The following is an 18544-nucleotide window of genomic DNA, read 5'->3' on the forward strand; positions in this document are numbered from 1 at the left end:
TAATAAATACACAACAATATCCCCTGTATAAAGTGCAGTGTGGTTTACCAAAATTAAAATGTATTGGATATTATGTTGTAAGATAAAAGCTGCTTTAGTTTGCTTCATGTAGTCTTTTGAGTTTAGAGTTGGACCATCATGAAACAAACATGGCATAACTATATTCAACCCTAGACAAGGAATTGCACAAAGTAAGATACAAGTATCTATCCAAATCTGAATCTAAACAATGTAATATTCTTTTTTTTTTCTTATTTTATCCTTCTAATTTTTTAAGGTGATTATATGCATAAGAAATGTTTGAAATTTGAATGATTTTCAACTGAAACTTCTTGATTTTTTTTTTCTGTGATAGGTTAAATTGTGGTGTGACTGTCCTTTCTGGCCCGATGATGGCATGTGCCGTTTACGGGATTGCAGTGTCTGTGAATGCCCTGCAAATGAGTTTCCTGAACCATTTAAAAAGCCATCTCGTCATTCACTTTCATCTGATGATTTAATATGTCAAGAGGGAAAGCCACAGGCTATTGTTGACCGAACACTAGATACCAAAGCTTTCAGAGGTTGGGTAGATATAGACAATCCATGGACAAAAGATGATGAGACTGATAATGGTAAATCCTCATTACTTCTGATGCAGATATTGGTAATATTATTGTTGCATATCATTATCATTATTTATGCAACCTGAATGTTGTTGGCTGTAACTACTAACTAATATCTACATGATGCAGTTATGTGAACTTTATGATGCTTAAACCACTTTCTCGATAAGGTTTTACTTAAGCTTGTGAGATTCAATGTTTACGACTGCCCTTGAGACAAAAGCCCATTATCTAATCCTGGTCCAGGCCATCCAGAGTCTTGGAGGTGGACTGGGTTCAAACCTAATCTCCAGTATTTTTGTACGAAATGATTGCTCTTAGACTTAAATTCACATTCTCATACTTGTTGGCCCTATATTTTACCATTGCCCAAGCAATGTTCTATTTTGACTGCCTTTGCAATGCATGGAAAATTTGATGTGGCAAATGCAAGATTTACAACTCTCTTCAATTGATTGCTAGCAGGGCCATTTTCTAGTTCCTTTCAATACAAGAGTAACAGGAATGTTGTAATTCTTTTTGATGGACAAAATTGAAGGCCAACTGATGTCTTCTCTCTCTCTCTCTCTCTCTCTCTCTTACAGATGAGATGACATACGTAAATCTCCAGCTAAACCCTGAACGTTACACTGGCTACAGTGGATCATCAGCTAGGAGGATATGGGATGCAATTTACATGGAGAATTGTCCAAAATGTGAGTATATTCCTTGTATTTGATATTAGTGGAGACTTTGATCATTGTTAAATAAGTTTCTAATCCTTTCCCAAAAAATTGTTGTATACTGGTGCAGTAGCTGTTTTGTTTGTTTGTTTCTTTTGTTTCTATATTTTACTTTTTTTTCTTTTCTTTTTTATTTGGAGAGGGTACAAGAACTCGGTAAACAAAACACCCTTCCCAAGGAAGGGGTTATTCTGTCCATTAAGATCTACTGCAATTGTTCACAGTGATTGAACAGCTTGATTTTGCAAGAACTGGAGGCCCTGATAATTGTATCTCAAGTCAACTAGATTGATGAAGGAATGCAAAATTTTGACTATGTCAAGATGTTGCTGATTTAGTTATTGAATATTACTGATGATATGTTGAGTGATACTAGGGTGATTTCCCCCAACACCAATTGCCTCCAATTTGACAGGTTTTCCAGTAGCCACACAACCTATCAAGATGGATGTCATGTAGAGCAGACCAGGCTTCTTAAATTGTGTTAAAACAATAAATATCCCTTCATGGTCTCAAAGAAAAGGCATATTTTCTGAATGTCTCACAAATCCACCAAAATATGGTTGGATATTAACATATTAGAGCCTGTCATAGCATTATTTTAGTTTTTCTTGTATAAGATGCTTGCAGAATTAGTGCCACTATTCTAAGTCTCCTTTATTTGGGACCATGACATAAGAAGTTTGATGGACCACCACATAGGACAAGCAAAGTCATTTTGGGAATTTCTATTTTTTTGCTCCATCAGAACTTCCCAAAAAATTAAGGGGAGTCATCCATAACTCCCAGAAGGACTTTCATTTTGTTAACCTCAATAACGATCCTTGATAACTTTAGAGGGTTGGCATTATATATAAAACTATCTGTAGAGCTGAGGGAACAATATCCAGATTTGTGTAGAAGCTCCACTGGTCACTAACAAGTACCGGATGATTTCCTCCTTACCATAGTAGTAGCATTGGTCATCCAAGAAAATGTTCTTGTTCCTCAGGTAGCATTTGTGGGTAGTCTTTCATTTTCCAGTAACCAAATAAAAATTTGAATTTTTGGTGGCCTTGGAAATCTCCAACCAGCAGTTAGAAGAGTAGAATACTCACTCTCACTTTGCCTTCTGTCTCTTCAACTAAGTTGGTCATTTACAAGAGAGAGCTCCACTGGTAGACCTCTCCAACTAATCCAATATTCACCTTGTTGTAGGTTTGTAGTGTTAGCAAACTGAGAACCCCATCTCTTGCAAAAGGTTTTTCAGCCACACTAGTTCAAATGTAATATGATCCATGGTCTTATATTCAGCTTCAACACTGCTTCTTGCTACTACAATTTGTTTCTTTCTCTTCCAAGTCACCAGATTGCCACCAAGGAAGGTACAGTACCCTATAGTGGATTTCCTGTCAGATGCAAATCCGGCCCAATCAGCATCTGTGTACCCCTCTATATCAAAAGTTCCTCTACTCTTGTATAACAGTCCACGGTCTAAAGCTTCCTTCAAGTATCCAACAATCCTTAGAGCTGCATCCAAATATGGAACCCGAGGATGTTGCATAAACTGATTCACCATACTTACTGCAAATGATATATCTGGCTGAGTAATAGTCATGTATTTCAACTCATCCACCAACCTCCTGTACCTCCTCGGATCTTCAAACTTTTCACCTGCATTAGTATTCAACTTTACACTTGGTTCCGTAGGTGTTTCAGCTAGTTTGGCACCTAACAATCCTATCTCTTTAAGCAAATCAAGGATACACTTTCTTTCCAAAAAATATTTCAGCTTACCTAAGTCTTTTGTTTGGAAGCGATCATGCAGAAAGGTCTTCAACCTGTCACTACCAGTTATGACAATGTCATCCACATACACCACTAACAAAATCTTTGCAGCATCTAATTCATGGTTGAACATAGAATGGTCTACTTGGCACCGTTTCATGCCAAAGTCCCTCACTATTTCACTGAATCTGCCGAACCACACACGTGGAGATTGTTTTAGCCCATAAATTGCCTTTCCAAGTCTGTAAACTTTACCATCCTCCCCCTAAACAACAAACCCTGGTGGTTTTTCCATATATACCCCTTCAAGAAGATCATCATGTAAGAAAGCATTTTAAATGTCAAGTTGAAAGAGGGGCCAATCATACATTTCTACCAAAGAAATCAACACCCGAATTGAACTAATCTTAGTCACAAAAGAGAATGTCTCCATATAGTCAACACCATACAACTGAGAGTACCTTTTGCCACTAACCTAGCTTTCAACTGTTTCACACTGCCATCTGGAAGATATTTCATTGTGTATACCCACTTACATCTAACAACATGCTTACTATGAGGGAGAGTGGTAAGCTCCCATGTGTGGTTGTTTGCCAGTGTAGACAATTCCTCTTCCATTGCTTGCCGCCACCCTGGAGAGGTAATGGCTTCCTAGACATTCTTAGGAATGGAAACAGAGGATAACAGAGATATAAACTGTCGATGGGAAGCGAAAGGGTGAACAACAGAAACATAATAGGAAATAGTATACACTTGCGTGATTGGTGGCCTTTCAGTACTAACATGCATTAGAGAAGACGATGGCTGAGACACAATAGGAACTGTAGGAATGGGGTCCTCAACTAGAATTGGAAGAGGAAACAAAAAAAGGAGGAGGAACATCAAAACTAGAAAAGAACAGAATAGACTCAAAGAAAGTAACATCAAAACACACAAAGGACCGATGAGAACTAGGGTTATAGCACTTATACCCCTTTTGGGTTTTGGAATAGCCAAGAAAGATGCATTTTGTACCACGCGCATCTAACTTATCTAGTCCAAGCCCTAAATTATCAACAAAACAAACACAACAAAAAGCTCTTGGAGTAAGAGGGAATGGAGAAAGAGTAGGGAACAAGACTAAGAAAGGGGATTGACATCCAAGGATAGACTTGGGCATCCAATTGTTGAGAAAACATGATGTAAGAATAGCATCACTCCAAAAATGCATTGGAACATTCATATCATGCATAATTTTTTTTTTTAATAAATGAGTGAGATTTATTAATCAGCAGAGGAGAATAGTACAATGTTCCAAGGAGAGGCACGAGATGCAACCTCTCCTGGTTAGTTTAAGTACAACTTCCACTATATTATAACAACTTACAAAGTAGCACAAAAGAGGACCTCTTTGGATACCCCTTGTTTAGCCAAAGAATCAACCATAGTATTAGCTAACCTACTTACCCATTTTACCTCAAACCTCATATTCCTAGTTAACCACTTTACTTTTTTGATGAGTTCTTTGTAGCCCCAAATGGTAGCATCTGGGGTTAAGCAGCCACTTCGTTACCACCTGAGGGTCCCCTTCAACTAGGAGATGCTCCACCCCAAGCTGGTTGGCAATCTGAGTTCCTTGTATTGTAGTTAGTATTTCCGCCCTCGTAGAGTCCCCCACTCCCATCGATCCTGAGAATAAGGAGATAATGTTGCTGTCTTTGTTCCTCGGGACACCCCCAATACTTGATGGCCCAGGGTTACCTTGGCTGCTTCCATCAAAATTTAACTTGATGATACATTCTAACGACGGATCCCATTCTGATAGGCGTTTGTTCTTCTTTGTAGCAGTATTAGCTATTACTAATCAATTCCTCCACAAATCATCAAAAGAGAAATCATCGAATATCTCCAAGGTTTTCAGCCCATATATTGCTCTTGTTAGAATGCAGTCCTTCACTTCTTCTAATCCTCTTTCCTTCTCTACGAAAACTCTTGCATTCCTTTCCTCCCATAGTGTCCATAAGGTTGCTGCCCTGACACATTTCCACATGAACTTGCCTCTTCTAGTGTGCCAAACAAAAAAAGAAGGGTTAAATAACATACTCAAATCAGTTGGCGAAGACCACCTCCCTCCAAATTAACTAAGGCTCAAACTCCATAAGTCTGTAGCAAGGGAGTAGGAAATCGGCAAATAGAAACAGTCCTCATTTTGGGCCTTGCACAAGAAATACCAATTCGGGGAGAGACATAGAGAGGGTCTCTTTTTCTGCAACTTTTCCAAGGTATTGATTTTCCCATAGTAGACTTCCCAACAGAATACGACAATTTTTGGAGGGATAGGTTGGGCCCAAATTTCTTTGAAGGGGAACCCTTGGGAGATGGGGTTGGAACTGAGGGATTTTTGAAAAGAAGAGCAAGTGAAAACACCTTTAGGAAGGGGAGTCCAGACTCTTTGATTAGAAGAAGTGGGGTCCAAACAAACAAACTTTGGTAAATGAAGTAGCTCAGTGATACAAATCAACTCACCATCCCTCAAACCCCTATGAAAACCGAAATCCCAGTTTAAAGGAAGGGGACTCAATGGGTCCAAACATTCATATCATGCATAATGGAACAAGCAATTTCAAGTAAGTGTCGGTTCTTCCGTTCAGCTACACCATTTTGTTGTGGGGTATATGAACAAGAAGTTGGTGAATTACCCCGTGTTGCTCTAAATATTGCTGAAATGGTGTTGCATTGTATTCTTTTGCATTATCCGAACGAAGAATCTTATTATGGACATCAAATTGTGTATGAATTTCAGCATGGAGCTTTTAGAAAATAGAGAACTCACTTTTGTCTTTTATAAGATAAAGCCACGTCATCCTTGAATTATCATCAACAAAAATTACAAAGTACTTGTAGTCATTGTACGACACTACTTTATTTTGGTCCTAAACATCTGAATAAACTAATGAAAAAGGACACAAAACACGACTATCAACCCTAGGACTGAAAAGAGACCCTATGGTGTTTTCCAAATTGATATGACACACAATCCAAAGACGAAAGATGACTTAAAGATGAACAAGTAACTTCAGGGCCTTGAGTGACAAATGACCAAGTCTGTAGTACCATTGGAGAGGAGTAAGAGATGATTGAAGTGCTACTTTCGGATCACCACCATCAAGGACAATCAACCTGCTTCATATGCCTTCACCAATTTTCATCCCTATCTTGAGATCCTAAAACACACAAGAAGAGGGATAAAGGGTTATAGAACGATTAAGTGATTTAGTTAATCTACTAACAAACATGAGGTTAAAAGGAAATTTGGGTATATATAAGACAAAGGATAAAGATAAAGAAGTGAGATCAACATTACCAACACCACAAATGGGAGAAGTAGAACCATTAGCAAGGGTAACTGTTTGGGATGTAGAAGACTGGGAAAGAGAAGAAAACACACCTGGAGTCTCAGTCATATGATCAGAGGCCCCAGAGTCAATAATCCGATGTGAGGGCTTGGATGCCAAATAAGCTATACTTGAATGATCAAGAGTAGTGTTCTGATGAGAGGATACCTGAAGAAATTTCTCATATTCATCATGTGGGATACTCACCATTTCCTTCCTAGAAGTACCTGTGGATGTAGAGGGTGTCTAATAAGCTCGTTGGTTCTCACTAACTGCGCCACCACAACTAGTCACAGCACGATTGGCCCAAGTATTGGGTGGACCATGCCACCATGGTAAGTCATAACAGAAGTTAATAGTATGTCCCTCTAATCCACAATATGTGCAATTCCTAGGACCAATACTCCATCCTCTACCACGACCTTCCCCTGAATCTTGACCTCCACTACAACTACTAGTACAGTTGAACATAGGACCACCTCGGTTCCCTAGAAATCCACGTCCACCTCCATCACCTCTATTTCCACGACCTCCCCCTTTCACCACCACAAAAACAAGCCTATCTGAGAGAGTGGAATGCTTCATAGGTTCAATAGAAATGCTATGGAGCCGGGCAAACACCTCCTCAAGAGAGGGAAGAGCAGATCCACCTAATATTTGTGCCTGAACAGGTTTATATTCAGATTTCAATCCCACTAAAAGCCTTGTCACATCAAGCTGCTCCTGATGTTGCTACTGAATTTTAATATTCAAAGCCAAAGGATGATGATACACTTTAAGCTCATAACAAAGATTTTTTGTACTTGCATAATACTCTAGATTCTGATTTCCCTGCTTCAGGTTAAAGTATTCCTAATAAAAAGTTGGTATGCTCTAGTGGTGTTATCTTGTCTAGAATAAAGTTTCTTAGCATGGTCCCAGATCTCCTTAGTTGTACCCAAGAACATAAAATTCACATTAATTTTAGGCTGCATGCTATTCCATAACCAAGTCATAATTTGTGTGCATCCTCCTCTTCCCACTCACTATACCCCCCTGAGAGTCAGAAGAGGGTTTCTCTTCCCTCACATGTTGCACCTTCTTCTTGTCTCTCAATAACACTTCCACCGATTTAGCCCATACCACATAATTCTCACCATTCAATTTGGTGGAGGTTATTTGTACATTTAGGTAATTGGGGGAAATCATAACACCACTTTTATTATCACTACTCTCTGCAGTTGTTGCCATTGTAAAAAAAAGGTCACGAGCCCAATTATCGATTAGAAGATTTAGCTTGTATGAATCGTTATTGGTTTGATACCAATAATGGCAGTCGTTTTAATATGTTAAGGATACATATGTATCCCCGATTGAAAAGAAATTGATGGTACATTTCATTTCGTATATATCCCTGCCATAGATCATATATGAAGGTAAACAAATGTATACACGCGTTGCATTGTATTACATTCTGATACAGGATACTGACTCAATGACATATCCATTAGATCTAGGAATGAATTGGCGGAATCTTCTTTAAGTCCAAATTTTTCTCTTTTGTGAGTGCAGAAATGTACTATCCTTTTGTATCCGTATCCAAATCCAATTGAAAAATTAGGTTGATTATTGATTAATTTGATAGAAAAAGTTATACTTTGCACATAATTCTCACTATTCAATTTGGTGAGGTTATTTGTACATTTAGGTAATTGGGGGAAATCATAACACCACTTTTATTATCACTACTCTCTCCAGTTGTTGCCATTGTAAAAAAAAGGTCATGACACACCACGAAAGAAGGAATTCAACTTACAAGAAAATCACCCTTCACTACTCAGCACTACACCACACACTACACACCACACCATAATTAAATAATTGTTGTTAAGACACTACGCTGTCATAGGTTCAGCACCCAAAAAAAAAAAAAAAACTACTGCTGTCACACACATCCAGAATTGCCACATGGTCAAAATCCAGTCCAAAAGAGATAGAACACACCATGCTATCAACTGACTATAGGGTTCTGTTCACCACTTGTCCACAACCAGCCCTCTTCGAGTCATTGCTTAGAGGGTTTCTAGCAAACCACCAAAACAAAGACCACCACAGCAATTGGAGGCATAGTTACCTCCTAGAAGGAAAAACGACCACTCCTTTTTGGTCTCTCATCGAGCCTTCAATTGGTTTATGAGTTGTTTCAAGAAACAGGTCTGATATGGCGATCCAAGGAGAAAAGAAGGAAAGGAGAAATTGAATTCTAGACTGATTTTCTAGTGCTCTGATGCCATGTGAATGGTTCGGTTAACACTAGTTCAGTCCTAGGTTTGGAGTTAGAAAGGAAGAAGAAGAAGAAGAAGAAGAAGAAGAGAAAAGAAAGTCAATCACTCTTAGCTGACCCACCTTATATTTATGGTCTTTGCATTAGAATACAAAAGACAACTTTGTCCCTCATCAAGCATGGGATACACAACCTAAACCCAAACAAAATAGACAACTCATCTTTAATTAAAGGCAAATGACCAAACTACCCTTATACTGCCGATTCTAACAATTTCTAAAATAAAAATGTAAAAAATCACAATATAAAACCTCTGAAGTCTTGATTCTCTCTAATAAAATTCATCATAACTATCTCTAACAAAATCTTTTTAATTTTCTTTCCCTCTTTCTTCAACAATCAATGTTTTAACCTCCTCTCCTCTTAAATCTATACAAACCCCTCATCAAAGATTTGGTGGGTTGTTTATCTTTTATTTGGCTTTATAGTTGTATTAATGCCACTACAATTGTATAACTAAGGTAAAGCTATCTATGAAGAAGGATATTTTTACTTTTTCTCTAGCCTTTTATTATAAATCTTAGTTGCATATCATCATTTATTTCACTTCTTAAATCTTATAATTACTTAAAACACTATAAAGCAAACGTTGAATGATATTTTATGACTTTTTTTCCTCAAAACGCTTCATTCCCATGCATTGCATGGCTTAGGAGAATGGCTGTTACATTACTTAGGAGTTGGGACTACCCTTGGGGTGCGACCCATACTCTAATAGCTTCTAGTACCGATTAGTGGAAAGGTTTACAAAGAGGCTTGCAAGTTGGAAGAGAAAACTATATCTCTTTAGAGGGGACAATAGCTCTCATAATATCAACCTTGACTAATTTGCTAGTCTACTACTTGTTAACTTTTAGGATCCCCACTAAAGTGGCCAATCAATCGTAGAAACTAATGAGGGATTTTTTTTTTTTTTTTGTGGAATCCAGGAGATACAAAGAAAGATCATTTGGTGAAGTGGGAAGTGAAAGAATGGTAGGATCCATCAAATGGACGCCAAGAAAGGTGTGGAATGGGGGGCGAATTTCAAAAAAATTTCCTACCTGGGAATCATATTCCCTAAATTTAGAATACATTATTCAAGGATCTTATTTGAACCATAAACAAACCAGATCTGAACCAAAAGGAAACAGGAAGGATTATACCTGATCCGGAGAAATAATATCTCCCAAAGTTGGTGTTCACGCCCAAAGAAGTAACCAAGATCCGCTCCTGCTGAAGATGACACAGATGTGGATTGAACGGAACCAGCAGGGTGCGTCCTACACACTGGATTCTTCACAAGAACCCTCTGGAAACCTTGAACACCGAATCCTAGTGTCTTTCTTGCAAGACTTGTCAAGAACTGCTTTCTTGACTTCCTGTTGCTGCAAAGATCCAATCTTCCAACAGGTAGTGGCGGCGGCTGAAGGAGGAGAAGTCCAGGGACGAAGAGGGCATAATTGTCTCTTCTCTCTGGAGTTTGTGAGAGATCAAATCTCAGATTGCAGGATGTGTTTCTTTCTTACTCAAACCCCCTAGTTCGAAATCTGATATTTCTGCTAGGGTTTTCTCCTCTTTCTCCTTGATTAAGAAACCTCCCAATATTTTGGGAGTTATCCCAATCCAAATCAGTATTTGGATAGATGTTAATCTTAATACTATCTACAGATTAAGTTAGTTAACTCATTATCTTATCAGGAGGTTACCAGTTTCAAATCTAATTTGAATTTGGTCTCTTAGAGTGGATAAGGTTAAAGACCCAATCCTCTTACCAACACTAATCTCAGATTCGCCCTATGAACTGGTGATCATATCAGCCCAGTTCGAAATGGGCTTTTGGCCCATTAAGTGTTCAGTGTTTAACTAGTTTCCAACCTGCTGCCCAGTTGGGCTTCTTTGTATGGCATGGGACCCAAGCATTGATCTACACACCAGCCACATGGGTTCGGCCTAGCCTTTATTACAAGGCCCAACCGAATTCACTGAAAGACTTAGTGACCCTCTTGAGCCCATCACATGGACCCTATGGGCCCAACACTTACATTAAGTGATCCCTGGGCCAAGCCATCTTATAAAAACCCAGGGACTGTGGGCAAGTGCAAGATTAGCCCATCAGGTATTATCCTAAATGGTCTTACACTTAACCTCTCAGCCTTTAATGATCAAGCACTACCCGACAAGAGAAGACCTCTCTCTCGGCTGCAAGGAACAATGTCGCACTCTCTACTCACATGGATCCCGGGAATTAAAACCTTTTGCAAATCTTTTGAAACCGTACATATACATATACATATATATATATCTTATTTTGCAAAACAAAATTCCAACGATTGAAATCAACTGCCGGCAGTTTGGTTTCCATCAGAGAGAGTGCATTACCGATCATTACCATTGTCCGACAAAGGGGCTGATCCTGTCACTATGACCATTCACTCAGATGAATTCTCAGACTGCCCCAACATGTCCAGGTTTTGACCCCCACTAAGGATTTCACTAATTGACACATCAAAGACAGCCCGATCCGACACCTAGTGATGTGTCATAATCGAGTCTAGGGGTCAGGTGTAACTTTCTAGTTTTGTCCATCTGTCTCCAAGGTCTAGGGCAATACTAGAAATTTGGTCCGGTTCAAGGGTTCAAGCAATCCCATACTACATGTGCCTTGGGTATTACCCTGATGGCCGAAACAAGCCATCCCAACACTTGGTGTCACACCAGTATCAGCCTTGGCAGGATAAATCTCCCCAGACTTATCCAATGGCTGCGAACATTTAAAACTAACACAAGTTTCTATAAGTGTCTAGTTTTAGGGTTTTACACAAAATTATACCAAACAATATGAATCAAACTTGCACTTTAATTTATTTCCACTAAATAACAAAAGTACATCAAATCCGATTGAAGCTAAGGGCATACAAGACTGTCTAACAGGAAGATGGTGTCTGGGAGTAGGGATAGTGGAGGCTTGGGGATAGGCAATATTAAGCTAAGGAACTCGGCATTGTTGGGAAAATGGTTGTGGAGATTTCCATTGGAACAATAGAACTCGTGGCATAAAGTGATTGTGAGCATTCATGGCATGGCAAACAATGGGTGGGATGTTGGGCTTGATCTTAGGGCATCTCGGTTGTCTCCTTGGAAAGCAATTAATAGTTTGTTGCCCTCCTTCCTCTTGTAAATCAGGTTTGATGCTTGTGCAGGTGACAGTGTGTTTTTGGGAAGATATCTGGTTTGGAGATATCTCTCTTAAAGATAGATTTCTGTTTATTTGTTCCCAATCTTTATACAATAGAGAATAATTTCCTTCGAGTATGGTAACGGGTCTGGTAATGGTAATTTCCTCTTGGGATTTGGGACTGAGGAGAGGGTTAAGCGAGTCTGAAATGGGTCTGGTAGAGATGAATTTATATCCCTTCTTAGCATGGTTTTCTTGGATTTCTTCTTGTTTGGACAGCCGAATCTGGTCAATGTCCCCTTGTAGTTCTTGTGCTTCTTTCTTAACTAGCTTCCTTGAGTTCTCTCACTTGGCAAAATCTTTTCCCACAAAGGAAGTTTTGTTGTCTACTTGTCTTTGCTTGGGCTGTGGTGAGCCATTTAGACATCTGCTATCATGTTGTCCTTTTGCTTCTTTTGTGTGGAATTTGTTTTCTTCTCTCTTTGATTGTAGTTGGATCCCTCTGGATATGGAAAGTCTTTTTGAATCAAGTTTCCTCACACTACCAAAGAAAAGGGGCAGGGAGATGTGGAGAGCCACTTGAGCAGCTATCCTTTGGTCACTATGGGAAGAGGGGAATAATAGACTCTTCCAAGGGGCGGAGAGAACTAAGGACCAAGTCATCGACTGCATACTTGTTAAGGTCATAGACTGGCTGAAAGCATTTGATTTATTCAAAGATTCTTCGGCTGAGGATATCTTTAGGGGGTGGTTGATAGTGGCAAACACTTCAACTGCAAGGATTGTGGTTCAGTCTCAATGGACACCTGCAGCACAACAAAGAGTAAAAACTGAACTTTGATGGAAGCTCAATGGCAACCCGGGGCCCTCAGGACTTGGCGGAGTATTTAGGGACAGGGAGGGCAGGCTGACAGCGCTATACTCTGGTCCTATAGATGTGGGAGGCTCTTTAAAATCTGAGATTATCACCCTACTTCAAGGTTTGAGGCTGGCCAAGCTGGGGGGATTTCAAAATTTTGAGGTGGAGGGAGACTCTAAACCGTTAATAGGATGGCTGCAGACAAAATGCTTTGGGATATGGACCTTTAGACGCAAAGGAGGAAGAACTTTTGCTTACCAAGGGAAGCTGGAGTAATCTTCAAGTGGGTAAAGAGGTCAGCCAATGCTTTGGCTGATACTTGGGTAAAGCAAGGGACCCTTGGAGAAAGCTTATTTTGGGCTATGTTGTTAATCATGTAATACTTTTAGGCTCACCACTCATGCTGTGTTGTATCATGTTGGGCCTGCTTATGCCCTATTGCTAGGAATTTGTTTTTTGTGCCTTTTTTTCTACTACAGATGCCAATTTTATAGAGCGTAAGAAATTTGTGTCCTTGATAGTGATGACTGGTTGGTCAGCTTTGTTAAATTCTTTATTGACAAGTTTCTTGCTAGTTCAAAAAAAAAAAGGATGTTGGGCCTGCTTGTGCCTATTTCTTGGAATTAGTTTTTTGTACCATATTTTTCAACTACAGATGCCAGTACTATAGAGAACAAGAACCTTTGTATCCTTGATAATTGTAACTGGTTGCTCAGCTTTGTTTAATTCTTTAGTGACAGGTTCTAACTTCTCCATGGTATTTCTGTATATTGCATGCAATTGCTAGTTTGTATTTATTATACTTGGAATTTAGCATGTTGACGAGTTTGACTGATTCAACCATCTTTCTGTTGATTTTTGTGCAGATCCATCTGAAGAGTTCTGTGCAGAGAGAGTGTTATACAAGTTGATTTCTGGACTTCACTCCTCCATTTCAATTCACATAGCTGCTGATTATCTCCTTGATGAAACTACCAATCTGGTTGTCATGTTTTTCTCACATCCTGCAACATATTGTTTCTTTTAGAGAGTAAAATTTTTCTTGATGATAACAAAATTAGTGTCCTTTACAATGACGCATTTGTTACCAACCAATATTCCTAATATGGTCAGTCCTTAGGCACTTCTTGGATTGGTCATGACCCAAATCTAGGTCAACATTTTCAATTATTCTTGTCCCCGAATGCATTTTATTTCACTGTGCTTCATTATTGTTTGCTTGATGTGATCTTGGGGTAATCCTTTAATTTAACAGTGTATTACTGAATGATTCATTCAGTAAGAAGGGCACAGATTGTGTCCATCATGGATTTTCAGTGTAATTCTTCTGAAAAATGAGGACATTGAGTGATATCTAAATCTGGTATTTTGTGTTCTATTTTCTGCTGAAATTTCAGTGGGGCCAAAATCTCGAGTTGATGTATGACCGGGTGTTAAGATATCCAGAGCGTGTCAGGAACCTGTACTTCACTTTCCTCTTTGTTCTCCGAGCTGTGACAAAAGTGAGTCCTAACACTGCATTAAAATTTTGGAAATTGCAGTTGTTAATGTTTCAGAAAGACATTTATTCTGAATGCATGCTTTTATTCTTTATATTTCAGGCAGAAGATTACTTGGAACAAGCCGAGTATGACACTGGCAACCCTGAAGAGGACCTAAAAACATGTTCCTTGATGAGGCAGATGCTCTATAATCCCAAATTACAAGCAGCATGCCCTCTGCCATTTGATGAAGCCAAGTTATGGCAAGGTCAAAGTGGACCTGAGCTGAAGCAGCAGATCCAGAAACAATTCAGAAACATTAGGTATATTTCATAACTTTCTTTCGTTCAATTATTGGTTATTCTTGAGTAAAGCATTACTATTGTTATATATTTTCATGGAAAAAGGTAATCAATTATGTCCCTGCAAGCTCCGAACCCTGCAGTAACAATTCTCTACCATAGTTTTCAAGGCACCAAAGTGAACCTAAGCGAGAGGGGAGCGCTAGTCACCTAGTTGCTTAGGTGTTTGCTTAATGTCTCAAAAAAGAAACAGAACAACAAGGGGATGAACTCCTATTTTTGCCATTGAAATAGAAGTAGCAGAAGGGACAGAGCCCCTATTTTAGTTATAGAAAAGAATGAAGAAGAATTTTTCTTCTAAAAATGGAAAAAGAAGAGGTGGAGCCTTGTGAGCCCCTGTTTTTTGTTCTAGTCCACCCTTCTTTTGTTCCCAGAAGAAGAATGAGGAGAAGACCTGTGAAAATAGCATACCTTCTATGATTGATTGATTTCCCTTGCTTCTTCAAATACTTAGGCCTTGTTTGTTTGCATCTTTGTAACTTACTCGGGTAAGTGCACTTACCCATGTTCTTTTGATTTCCAGGATTCCCAGGTAAGCTAATATGAAAATGGACAAAGTTATCCCATTATGCTTTAAAAAATTTCCCCCCGGGTGGGAAAGTTACTCACCAGGGAGATGGGTAAGTTTTACCCAGGGAAGTGGGCTTATTTTACCGTGGGGTCCTTTAGTAAATGCAAAAAGAACATTGTAAAGTTGGTTAATGGGAAAAGGATACCCATTGACCAACTTTCCCAAGCTTATTTACCGGTAAACGAATGGGGCTTTAGTGTATCACTTGAACCTTGACGAGGATATCTATTGAACTCGTTTCTTCTTCAAGGTCTTGAATATCCCTTCTATCAGAATCCCAACAAAATGAGAAACTAATGAAAAAATTTATTATCTTATGAAAGAAATAAAAATAATGATTTGGTGTATCATGCCTATCCTTGAATTATATACTTAAAATATAAAAATATGAGAAATATATAAAACTTTGAAAAGTTTATATATAAATCATATAGCGTTTGGGCAAGGCGAGCCCCAAGACGTGCCTACACCGCTACACACCACCTAGGTGATGCATCACCCCAAAATGTACCTCCTGTATGATGGCATAATATCTGGATTAGTAATACATGCAATGTTCTGGTCAAAGCAGTCCCATACACCACTTGTGTACTTGGTCTAAAATTTTCTTGGATGTCAAGTGAGGAGTGATTTTCCATTTAGCTATGATTTTCCTCTGCTTTTTTTTTTTTTCATTTTAATATGCTTTCCTAGTATCTTTAGTAATTAAATAACCAACTCTACATATTCTAGTGCCTTGATGGATTGCATTGGATGTGAAAAGTGTCGACTCTGGGGAAAGCTTCAAGTTCTTGGTTTAGGAACTGCATTGAAGATTCTCTTCTCTGTTGATGGCCATGACAAATGGGACCAGCCTGTAAGTTTCTTAATCATAATGTTGGTTTTAAAACATAATTTTTCTTATTCCTCCTACACAAACCCTGATTTAGTAGGGTGGAAATTGTTTCTAACAAGTTTAGCCACGCTTATTGGATCATCTTGCATCTTTGACCAGGAGCATACACTTAGCAATGTATGCAAAGGATGAGTAAATAGCCCTCATTTGTTCCTGAATCATGACTTACTTTTTTTCTATATTGCCTTTGGCTTTTCAGCTGCAACTACAACGGAATGAAGTAATTGCCCTGATAAACTTACTCAATCGACTCTCAGAATCTGTCCAATTTGTACATGAGATGGGGCCTGTAGCAGAAAAGATTATTGAAGCACAGATCTCTGCACCTTCTGCTGTGACTAGAACATGGCAAAGAATATTGGCCTTGGTACGCAAACAATAACATTATGTTGTTCACCTTGCAAGCAGTCTAACATGGTTACTGAGGTATCAATTTTGAAGGATAGTCTTAGTAAGGAGTCCGAGTAAGCAGAAGTGTATGTGTAGGGGGAACCAAATGACTTGTCAAAAAAAAAAGAAAGAAAAAAAGAGGAACAAATGGGTACAGTAAAACAATTTATTTTTGTTTGTGTTTTGAGAAAGAAATTGTTAAGCAATTGAAACTTGAAACAATACTGTTGTCAGAGTAGTAGCATTAATGTAGGAAGGGGATGTAAGATGTGAACTTTGTATTTGTAGTATATCAACATATTTTAGTCAATGTCAATATTGATGATTTTTCATACTTGCATCAGTGGAAGGCTTAATCATTAATGTAGTGTCAGTTGCTGAATCCGTTTGAAGTGCATTTTGCAGTCTGAGTGAGGGGATAAGACTAGTAATGTCATGTGTTGTCAATGGTTGATCTTTGAGTCTGTGACCATGAGACCACTACAGAATTCCGAAATCTTGGCTTACTGATGCAGTTAATGGATCGACTTATTATAAACAAAATGGTAGAAAGAAACATCACAGACGCATCAGGCAGCTAAGAACTCGTCTGAAATCAAAATTCATGTCGTCACTGGCGCCCGCGATGGTTAGAACTTGGGAACACATGGAGAGTTGTGAGGGCAGAATAAGTGTCATAGAGACAAGCGATGAAAATTCCTTTGATGCCTTTATCGAAACAATTTCATTACTCTTGCTTTTGGTCTATTTTGTAATTTCAGTCAAGGTTGATCCTGCATTCTGTTCTGTAGTCCTCTAAAATCACAATGAAACGTTGAAATCACCCAATTCCTTTGGATAAGATTTTTTTGTTGTCAGGAATGGCAATAGGGTGGGTACCTCCCACCAATTCCTGCCCCATGGCCAAAATCCCCAATCCCCAAGCCCACTCCATTGCTGGTAGTGTGGCAAAGATCTGACCCCCAACCTCTGAAAGGAGGGAGAGATCCATCATATGGACGCCAAGAATGCAGTGGAATAGGGTGGGCGAATTTCAAAAATTTCTCTCTTTCCTTACAACTGAGAATTATATTTCTTGATTTTAGAATAAAATATTCAAAGATCTAATCGAACCAAAACCGAACCAGATCTGAACCAAAGAGAAAGGGAAGAGTTATATTTGATATGGAGAGTCGGTATCTCCCAACGTTGGTGTTTATGCTCAAAGAATACTCCCAATATCTGTTCTCACTAAAGATGGCGTAGTGATGCTGGAGCAGAACCAGCATTGTTCGTCCTATGAACCAAATTCTTCACAAGATTTCGATGGAAGCGAAGAACATCGTACACAATCAGTCTTTCAACAAAGACTGATGTCAAGAACACCTTCTTGATCTTCCCTCTCAGAGAGATCGAACTAGGTAGTGAATGGCGGCGATGGTAATTCAAGATTAGGGCTTCTCCTATTTCTTAGTGATTAAGAAACCTCATAATCCTATTAGGAGTTATCCCAATCCAATTTGTATTTAGATAGGGAATTATCTTAATCCTATCTATATATTAGGTCAACCCATTCCTGATCTTATTAGGAGGTTACCAGATTCAAATCTTTATTTGAATTTGGTCTCCAAGAGTGAATAGGGTCAAGACCCAACCCTTTGGTTTGCCCTAATATCAGATCTGCCCCTTTAAGTGGGTAATTAAATCAGCCAGTTTGAAATGGGATTTAGGCCCAATATGTATTAAGTGCTCAACAAGCTTCCAAACTGCTGCCCAGTTGGGCTTCTTTGTATGGCATGGGACCCAAGCATTGATCTACACATCAGCCACATGGATTCGGCCCAACCTCTGTTACAAGGCCTAGCCGAATTCACTAGAAAGCCCAATGAACCCCTTGAGCCCATTACATGGACTCTTTGGGCCCAACACTTACATTAAGTGGTCCCTGGGCCAAGCCATCTTATAAAAACCCAGGGACTGTGCGTAGATGCAAGATTAACCCATTAGGTGTAACCCTAAATGGTCTTACACTTAACTTTTCAGTCCATAATGATCAAAC

At 39.0% G+C, this 18544-nt stretch overlaps 1 protein-coding gene across 1 annotated transcript in view; it reads left to right on the plus strand.

Moving 5' to 3' along the window:
• LOC148866155 (endoplasmic reticulum oxidoreductin-1-like) overlaps positions 1 to 16840 on the plus strand; it is a 28045-nt gene extending 11205 nt beyond the window's left edge. The window contains exons 3-9 of the mRNA XM_088980107.1: positions 356 to 614; positions 1190 to 1300; positions 13674 to 13789; positions 14205 to 14309; positions 14409 to 14611; positions 15954 to 16077; positions 16316 to 16840. Of these exons, the coding sequence (XP_088836233.1) occupies positions 356 to 614; positions 1190 to 1300; positions 13674 to 13789; positions 14205 to 14309; positions 14409 to 14611; positions 15954 to 16077; positions 16316 to 16498 (1101 nt within the window). The 3' untranslated portion in view covers positions 16499 to 16840. The remainder of the gene's footprint in view (positions 1 to 355; positions 615 to 1189; positions 1301 to 13673; positions 13790 to 14204; positions 14310 to 14408; positions 14612 to 15953; positions 16078 to 16315) is intronic.
• Positions 16841 to 18544: the final 1704 nt, after the last annotated feature.

The sequence above is a fragment of the Nelumbo lutea genome, chromosome 3 (genome assembly GCF_056320005.1).
Source record: "Nelumbo lutea isolate HS-2025 chromosome 3, American lotus-T2T, whole genome shotgun sequence".
NCBI lineage: Eukaryota > Viridiplantae > Streptophyta > Magnoliopsida > Proteales > Nelumbonaceae > Nelumbo > Nelumbo lutea.